Source organism: Natrix helvetica (assembly GCF_964273705.1).
Source record: "Natrix helvetica genome assembly, chromosome: 5".
NCBI classification, from domain to species: domain Eukaryota; kingdom Metazoa; phylum Chordata; class Lepidosauria; order Squamata; family Natricidae; genus Natrix; species Natrix helvetica.
In genome coordinates, this window is record NC_138551.1 from 122,110,454 (window position 1) to 122,120,163 (window position 9,710).

General features: G+C 45.4%; 1 protein-coding gene across 1 annotated transcript; it reads left to right on the forward strand.

The window, feature by feature from the left end:
- Positions 1 to 1,090: 1,090 nt before the first annotated feature.
- Positions 1,091 to 7,548, forward strand: LOC309392700 (vomeronasal type-2 receptor 26-like; the record flags this gene model as incomplete). Its single annotated transcript, XM_081954128.1, has 3 exons — positions 1,091 to 1,108; positions 4,099 to 4,225; positions 6,638 to 7,548. 3 exons carry the CDS (start codon positions 1,091 to 1,093, stop codon positions 7,546 to 7,548), a joined length of 1,056 nt encoding a protein of 351 aa, XP_081810254.1.
- Positions 7,549 to 9,710: the final 2,162 nt, after the last annotated feature.

The following is a 9,710-nucleotide window of genomic DNA, read 5'->3' on the forward strand; positions in this document are numbered from 1 at the left end:
CGAAGTCCTTTCCAAGCGCCCGGCAGCATCGCTCACATCCCAGGAAAGCCCGGCTGATTAACTTACTGGGACGCGCTTCGATCGGTGCCTCTTCTGCGCAGGCAAGCTTCTCTCTCTGGAGCAGGCAGAGAAGGGGGACTTGCAGGGATAAGATTGTGAGTTTGTGTGTGTGTGTGTGTGTGTGAGAGAGAGAGAGAGAGAGAGTGAGTAAGAGGAAGAGAGAGGGGGGAAAGAAAAAAGAAAAAGAATGAGAGTGAGGAATCAGAAGCTTTTTAGCCTTGTGGGCCGCCTGGGAGAGGTGGAAATGAGGCGAGGGCCTCTCCCCATTTCCTCTGGATCTCTCTCCCTCTTCCCCAAGTTTTTCTTTCCTCCTATCCATTCTCTCTCCCACTCCTGAGAGCGAGGCGGTGCTGTTTTCCTGGTAGTTTTCTGGGCTCTGGAAGGGGCAGCGGGGGGGGGGGAGGTTCCCCAGAACTCCTTTGGGAGAAGCGTCATTCTGAACTCCGCGTTGGGGGCCGTGTGCGTGGGGTGTCCACTGAGGGGCTTTTAGCTGGAGGTGCCTCTGGCCAGGGAGAAAATTGGAGTGGCTCGGGTGAGCCAGGAGGGATGATTAAAATCTGTTGGCTGAGCTGGTCAATCCCACCCCCCGGCCGAACTTTCCTCCCTCCCTCCGGTCACCGCGGAGCTGCTGCAGTCTCTCCCCCAACACGCTGCCCAGTTATGGGCCCAACTTGTCTTCCCTGCTGTATTCGGGGGGGGGGTTCCTCTGTTTGGGGGTCGAATTTGGTTGCAGAAACGCAAAGGGGTGGGCAGCCTTGGAGGGCCTCTTCACCCTTCCCCTTTTCCTCTCAGCCCTGCAAAACCAGAAATCTCCCCCCTCCAAGCAGCAACTGAGACTGTGCAGGGGGGAGGAGGGGGGTCAGGAGAAGAAGATCTGAAAGATCCCAATTCTGCAGCAAGAGGGAAGGGGAAGCAGAAGGGGAAGGGAGGGATGGGAAAGGAAATGGAAAAGAAGGAAAGGATGAAAAACGGAGGGAATGGGAAGGGAAGGAAAAAGGAAAAGAGAAAGGAAAGAGGGAAAAGGTGAAGAATGGCCGCTGCTGGAGTGGTCAGGAGCACCCTGAGGTGGGCATTCGGGAGCAGACCAAGACGAACAGGAGGCCACGGCAAAGACAGGCAAACAGGATTGGCTGTGTGGCCACGTGGTCGAGGCAAGGGAGCCAAACAGCAGCTGCAGCAATGACTCTAAGGCCCCAGCCAAGGCGTGCGAGGCAAGTAGTGGTGGGGAGAGACGTGGCCAGGCAGAAATTTTACTATCGGTTCACTCAAACCGGGCCGGACCGTCTGAATCCCACCACTGGCTGTATCCTCCCTTCCCCAACCAAGAGATTGTTTCAGTTGGAAAGGGGGCTCCCAAACTCCTCTTGATCTTCAACTCTTCTCCTTGTTGTCTTTCCTCAAGGCTATGAGCAGCTCCTTTCAACTCTTCCTTGGCTTCATTGTCCTTCCCTGAAGTTCACGTAGATTGTGTACTAATTCTCCGCCACGTGTGATGCCTGCAAGGGGACCTGGTCCTTGAGTTGGGGTCTCCCCAAACCAGAACGTTCACTTCCTCAGATTCTTATGGCTGCATTTGCCTTCTTTCCCCAATTGAATACAATGCAGCAATAATAGTTTCTCCCACTTGCAAAATAGGCCCACAATTATAAACTATAATTGTATTGGACCTGTCATCTATCTGCTTTATATAAAAAACATAGTTAACAGGCAATCTAACAATAAAGTTAAATTTCAAAACTTCAAAATTGTCTGTTATCTGCTATTGTATTTAATTCACAGAAAATTTCTACCACAGACCAGCACAATCATTACCTCTGATCCATCCAGAATCTGTCCAGGGTTAAACATCTTTGGTTGATTCTTAATAATAATACATTTCCTTAAAATTTTAATTAGGATCTTTCCCAACAACTGCTTTCCATTCCCCAAAGTCATAGGACCTCCTGTAAATGGAAAAACAACAGCTCTTAAGACTTGTTTTCCAGTTAAATATGACAAGTTCATTCCCCAATCTCCCTCAATCTTCTTGAAAGAATCCATTTCATCAGTCATCCGTTCAGTCCACTTTGAGTCTTCAGGGTCCATGGCCTCTCCAGCCATCTCCAAGCAGCCTGCCTTCAAACCAGACTCCTCCTTCAGGGATGCCAGCAGCAAGTTAAGTTCCAGTCCATCCATCCAATCCATCCGATTCAACAATTGTTGCTTGCTTCTGATTATCACCTTTAAGTTGATTTAAAACCATTGTTATTTTATCAAACTTTTAATATGGAGTTTCAAATAAGGCTTCTAAGTTGAAAGACTTTACATTCTTTAAATCACATCAAATTAGCTTACTCTAAGATCCTATTAATTACCGTATTAATGACAACATAGAATAATTGATGACCAAAGGCAAATTTGTATTCATCACCTTTAGGTTTCATAAGAAAGATTAAAAAGGGTTAAAATTATTTGAGTATCATTTTGAAGGCAGTTTTTATCCACTTAGTTATCATGCCATCCACCCCTCAGGTTTCTAATCCTATCACAAAATTATTTCTGAGTCCTTTACTGAAGTCCAGTTCTATCACCAGAGTTCCCATAATCTATTTAGGAAGTGTAATGATCTGTGAGAATGATTTTTGGGATGAGGGGAAGAGAGGCTGCCTAGGGAAGGATCAGATAAGAGGGGAGAATCCTGCAGCTGCATAATGGGAGAGAAAGAAAATCAGGATCCTCACTAACTTTTCAGACTGAGAAAAGAGCTGGTGGGAGACTTGTTCTTTCAGATCTGCAATATATATACACAATCATATACGGCATATATATAATATATATATGCCGTATTACAATCAAGTAGAATTAGGACATTTAGAGATGTTTTCCATCAGGATGACCAGGGAGAAGATTAGCCTGACAACTTTCTTCTTGATCAACCCATGCTTTCTGGGAAACCTGTTGTTTTCAAAGATTTTATGAATCATCTTTTTTTTTTCTGTTCATTTTATTTGCCTTTTGCTCTAGAATGTTCCCTAAAATTGACCAATTGTGTCGATTATATTTTCTTTATATTTTGTCACTAAATGATTGACAAATTTTTCTCAAACTTTTTCATTCACTTATGAAGAGACTGGCAGTATTTGCATCCTATTTAACCATATTTGGAGATTAGACAATTGTAGAAGAAAGATTCAATGTGGGATAAGAAACAAAGTTTTCTGCTTTTCAAATTCCTGGATGTTCCCATTCTAGTTTCATCCCTTTCTGGAGAAGAATGAATTTTGGAATATTTCCCACTTTAAACTGTACTTGGACCAAAATGGAGAGATAAATGCAGATCTGTACATTTTGGGCTACTTGGTTCTCCCCAAGAAGGATGTTGTGGAAAGGACTCTGGCGTATTTTCAAAAAGAGAGACTTTCTATCAAAGAAGATGCTCTTTCAGGGCTAAAGTTGCTCAATAAGGTGAGATAAATTTTGGTGTTTTTTCTCTGTTTTCCAAAGCCTGAGGTCCCATTTCAAGTGGGCAAAGCCTAGAGTCTCCAGGGTGGTTGGCATCCCATACCAGTTGGTGTTATCTGATTGTAGTTCTTCAATAGACGGAACCTACAGTAAGTGGAGGGGCTTTGCCATGTTTTATGGAAACCTTTCAAGATCTTACTGGTCAGAGGTTTCTTTCTTCATCACAGTTTTATTCTTTATTGAAAAACCTAATGGAATAGAAATTTCCTAAATCTTTTACAATGAATTTTATTCTCAGTTTTAATATGAATATATCATCATATGTAAATCTTTTTTCAATTCCATCTCTGCTGACTTTATTAAGTAGAAAAGTACTTTATTGTAATGTTAAATGCCAAAAGCAAAAGGGAGGAACTAAATGAAGAATCTGCCAGTAGTTAGTTATACCTCCTGCATCTTCTTAGAAGAAGTCAAATATTTCATATTTACTTACATGAAGACCAGAGGCTATTTGGCTAATGTCAGTATCTATCTCTATTTTCCATGAATGTTGACTACTAACACATTTTCTTTGGCATTCTTCATTTTTCTGCTCAGTCCCTGCCTCAATCCAACTGTGCGGAAAATTGTCATCCTGGATTTGTCAAGAGGGCTCGAGAAGGAGAGCCAGTTTGCTGCTATGACTGCGTTCCTTGTCCGGAGGGGACCTTCTCCACTCAGGAAGGTGGGTCACACTGAGGAAAATGGAAGGCTTTGTGGAACTGGATCCATCCAGAACATTTTCATGAAAGTGCAAGTTAAAAGACACAAGCTCACCTTTCTTAATTTTTAATATGCACAATTTCTTTTCTAAAAGGAAGTAACTCAAAAAGTCTCTGAAGGAAGTGCTGGGAGGAGATGGGAGGAGGGGGTGGCCGACTGGGCAAGCTTTACTAACAGCAGAGGAAACATCTCTCCTGCTTTCTAGTCTGGATATGTGCTACTAAGTTCACTTTTCTAGGAAGATCTGAGTTCTTTGAAACTTGATGAATTGTTTTAGGTCCACCTTCTGAAAGACCTTGCAATTCACTGTATATTGGATCCTCCCCTTGAGGATCACTGAAAAGGTGTCACTGGTCCATAATGTGGTGCTGTGGATAGTTATGGGGGCAACTCATTGCGCAAATATTCTGCCAATCATGTAGATCAATCAGTCAATCAGTCAATCAGTCAATCAGTCAATCAGTCAATCAGTCAATCAATCAGAGTAGAGCTGAAAAGGACCTTGGAGGTCTTCTAGTGCTACCCCCTGCTCAAGCAGGAGACCTGATACCATTTCAGACAAGTGACTGTCCAGTCTCTTTTTAAAAACATCCAATGTTGAAGCACCCACAACTTCTGGAGGACAGCTGTTCCACTGGTTAATTGTTGTCACTGTTAGGAAATTTCTCCTGAATTCCATATAGCTTCCAGATGTTACAAGATACTGTAGGTATCCTCTAAGTCCAGTATATTAATTGCCATGTGGCAGGACTCTAAATATTTGCATGAAAAGATGATATGATTCATGATTAATCTGTAATAATGTAGCTTCCTATGAATTACATTACACCAGAAATAATTCACACCCTAGGACAGTGATTGCGAACCTTTTTTTAACGGCATGGCAGAATTGCACGCGTGTGCACTATTGCACGGACCCGCGTGCCCACAACAACGCGTGAGGGAGAGGGAGAGGCTGGCGAAGAAGCCTTGGATTCCCCATTGCAGCGGTTCTTGGGAGAAGGAGGCAAGGGTAGTGGCCGGCGCTCGCTTCACAAGGCTTCTTTGCTAGCTGCCCTTACACACACAGACACACACACACACACACACACGCACACACACACACTGCCGTGCAAGGGAGAGGCTGGCGAAGAAGCCTTGGATTCCCCACTGCCGCGGCTCTCGGGGTAAGGAGGCAGGGACATTGGCCGGCGCTCGCCTCGCGTGGCAGCAAGTGATGTGTGTGTGTGTGTGTGTGTGTGTTTGTTTGTTTGTGTAAGGGAGGCTACCAAAGAAGCCTTGGGAAGCAAGCGCCCACCAGTAACCCTGCCTCCTTCCCCCGACAGCCGCTGCAATGGGGAATCCAAGGCTTCTTTGCCAGCCTCTCCCTCTCCCTCCCTCTCCGCCACGGCTGCTTCCTTCTCTTTGAGAGCCACCTTGCAAAACGGGGTGTTTTCTGACATTTTGCAAGGCGGCTCTCAAAGAGAAGGAACCAACCACCAGCGCTACTCAGGGAACTCGTCCTGTGGAGTCTGGAGTTCCAGGGGGAAGGAAACTCCGCCGCGGCCCACTCCCCATGTGAGGGGTTCCCCCCATCCACTCACGGCTTCTGCCTCTTGCTCCGCTTCTTTGCCAGCGGTAAGCGGCGCCACGGCCGAGGAGCAGGCAGGTGGCTGGGTGGGAAGCCAGTGGGCTGCTTTGGAGCCTGAAGCCCCACGGAGCTGGCATGAGAGGCATGTGGGCCTGAGTGGAAAGCAGCATCTTCCTCCAGTGGGGGCGGGGGCTCTGCCTTTGCAGAAAGGGAGCGGGTACATGTGCAGCAGCCCCAGGCCGCAGCATCGTCGCTGCCGCCTCTCTCAGCCCCATCACAGCGTCTGCATTTTCACCAAGGGCCCCCCACTGGCCTGGCTAGGCGCTGATCTCAGAAGACTAGCGGGCATAGGGATCCGCTGGTAAGACCATGTGGAAGGTAGGGAAGCATGGCAGGGCCCTGGGGAAGGGGCAGCTAGCTAAGCCACGACTCGCAGTCTTACCTAGCAGGGGTGCAGCTCTTCAGGCAGGCAAGCTGCAGAGTACAGAGTGGGTGGGGTGGGACAAGCGAGCTGTGACCCGGTAACCGGTTGGGGGGCAAAAAGGCCTCCCCTGGCCCTCCGGAAATATAAAAAACCAGCTAGCCGGCATGCGCATGCGAGTCGGAGCTGACGTCTGGTATGCCACTCAATATGGCTCCGTGTGCCAAGAGGCACGGGTGCCATAGATTCACCATCACAGCCTTAGGACTTTCCTCAACTTCATATACCTAGCTACTTTAAAAAAAGTACATCCTTCTTATGCTTTTTTTAATGAAAAATAAAAGGAATGAAATATTAAAGAAAATTGATTTTTGGTTTCTCAGATGCAGAAAAATGCACCAAATGTCCAGATGACAAACACCCAAATGAGTCCAGAATCCAATGTATCCCTAAAGTTATAACCTTCCTGTCTTATGAAGAACCTCTGGGCATCATCTTGGTCTCCTTTGCCCTGCTCTTGTTCCTAACTACAGGCCTTGTTTTAATCATCTTCATTAAATACAGAGAAACTCCCATTGTCAAAGCCAACAATCGGGACCTCTCCTACATCCTCCTGGTCTCCCTCCTGCTTTGCTTCTTGTCTCCTTCTCTCTTCATTGGTCAACCAAGGAAAGCCACCTGCCTTCTCCGACAAACGGTCTTCAGCACCATCTTCTCAGTTGCCGTTTCTTCTCTCTTGGCTAAAACCATCACGGTGGTGCTGGCTTTCCTGGCCACAAAACCAGGAAACCGAGTGAAGAGATGGCTGGGGAAGAGCTTGGCCAACTCCATCATCCTTTCTTCTTCTGCTCTCCAAATTATCATCTGCTCCATCTGGCTGGGAGTTTCTCCCCCCTTCCCTGACTCTGACCTCCACTCCCAACCTGGAGAGATCATCCTGCAATGCAACGAAGGGGCTGTTGTCATGTTCTACGTCACCCTCAGCTACATGGGCTTCCTGGCTGCCATCTGCTTCACAGTGGCTTTCCTGGCCAGGAATCTGCCTGGGGCCTTCAACGAAGCCAAGCTGATCACCTTCAGCATGCTGGTCTTCTGCAGTGTCTGGGTGACTTTTGTGCCCACCTACCTGAGCACCAAAGGGAAATACATGGTGGCTGTGCAGGTCTTCTCCATCCTGGCCTCCAGTGCTGGTCTGCTGGGCTGCATCTTCATCCCCAAGTGCTACATTATCCTTCTGAGGCCAGACCTGAACACAAAGGAGCAGCTTACAGCCAGAATGAATGTAAAAACATGACATATAATACCATGTTATTTAAAGTATTGCAAACATTACTTTTATTTGAAAAAAGGCATTATTTCCACTGAGATAGTATGCAGGAATCAAAGAAAACCATATATGTATGTTTCCAAATGGGAAATGTTTGAATGACTGGAATTCTTGTATCTCCCTATTTTAGCTTATGACTAGAAGAAATGTGGAAATGTGAGACAGAGGAATTTCAACTCCAAGCTATTCTCCATACATGAGTGGGGCAATGATTTTTATTCAAATAAATAAAGAGTGTCTGGAAGATTGTGAGGAAACTGATTTCTTGGAGGAATGAGAATGCGTTAACAAGATAGAAAGAAAGGGTTAATGCCCTCATTCCTCAATACTTTTTAGGCAAACTGCTGTGGCAATACAACTGATAGTTTCCTTTTATTTAGACGATATCTCTTTCTTGAGGATAGTAACTGTGGGTGAGCATGAACTTGAAGTGTGCTAATTATGAATATTCATGGTTATATCATCTATTAGATATGCCTATTTATGATTATCATTTTGTCCTCCTTTCCAGAAATGTATAAATATGACTGCATCCTTTTGTCTGTGGGAATCTGTCCTGCTGTGTTCTGGAGGGAAATTCCTCCAGTGGACACTGAATCAATAACAACTGCAGTGAGCCTGGATTATTGGTTTTTTGGGTCCTCCTGTGTTTGATTCCACAGAAACTGGTGTCAGGAGTGGGATTCACAATCTTCGAACTGCCACCAGGGACAACAGCTGAGGAACTCTGATAGGGTGAGGGTTGTGAGATTGATCCCATCTCCCTCCTTGAGGCCACATAAAGGCACTGTCTAGGAGTGTGTGTGAGGCCACGGTGTGCATCTAAAAGTCTGTTGTGGCTGGGGAGGTTTGTGGAGTGTTTGTGGTTCCATCCCAATTCTCAGCCGCCCTGGCCTTGCTGTGAGCTCAGCTGAGCATTGGCTGGAGGTGTCCAGGAACCGAGGGGGGAATTTGGTTTTGGAGAGGTCAGTATGGATGAACAGAGAATGACCTGGAAGCTCTGTTCAAACTCCCTTTTTCCTGCTGTCTGAATGGAGGAATTCAGGTGATCCTAGGCAGGGAGGGAAGTGGATGATGGGACTCAGGCAGACTCTGCTTGGGGAAGGAATAGATAAACCCACTGTGACTCATGGCTGGGAGGGGGTCTGGTGCCCTCACTTGTGTTTCCATAGGCCTCAAAAGAATGAGAGGGTGTTTATAGTTATAGTTTATAGTTTATTTAATTTATAGACCGCCCCCTCTCCCCGTAGGGACTCGGGGCGGTGTACAGACCATTCATAATCAAAACAATAAAAATGACATAAGACATAAGACATGAAACATAAACAACTCACACATACGGTCTGTTATAAAATCCCAAAACCAATTTAAATATTAAGAACAATTTTAAAACCCGTTAAAACCCCAATATAAAATTTAAAAAGCCATCCAGGAAGGTTTGAATAGATGTTAAATGCAGTTACGATTATAGTTGTAATTAGGCCAGACCTGCTACTCGAAACAGGTGGGTCTTGAGTTTCTTGCGGAAGGAGCGGAGATCAGAGGTGGTTCTAATATCGGGGGGGGGGGGGGGGAATAAATGTACAATGCCAACAGCAGATTCTTCCAGAGAGAAGAGATTGGTTTCCAGTTTCAATTCAGAGAGCAGACTAGATTACTATATTTTTCAGAGCATAAGACGCTCCGAAGTACAAGAGGCACCTAGCTTTTGGGGAGGAAAACAAGGGGAAAATATCTGCTTCTGCCTCCCAGCAATTTGCCTCCTTGCAACAAACAGCAAACAGTACAGACAATATAGACTGTTTGTAGTGTTACATTTCAGAGTATACTTGTACAGATTCTGTTAAAATTGATGTGGCTTTCTGGAAGTATATGTTATTCTCTGCTATTTAAAAGAAGATACAATAGCACTGGGCCTCTTAAGATCAAGCATTTATTTTAAAAAGCTTCTTCATTGTGTGAAGCTGTCTAGAACAATAATAAAACAGTCTTTAAAAAATAAGTCTGATAATTTGAACATTCTATAGGCATTTATAGTTATTGACCTACCTCCTTGCAACAAACAGCCTGATTAGCACGAGAAAAAAAAAATCTGCTTCTGCCTCCCAGCAATTTGCCTCCTGGAGCTA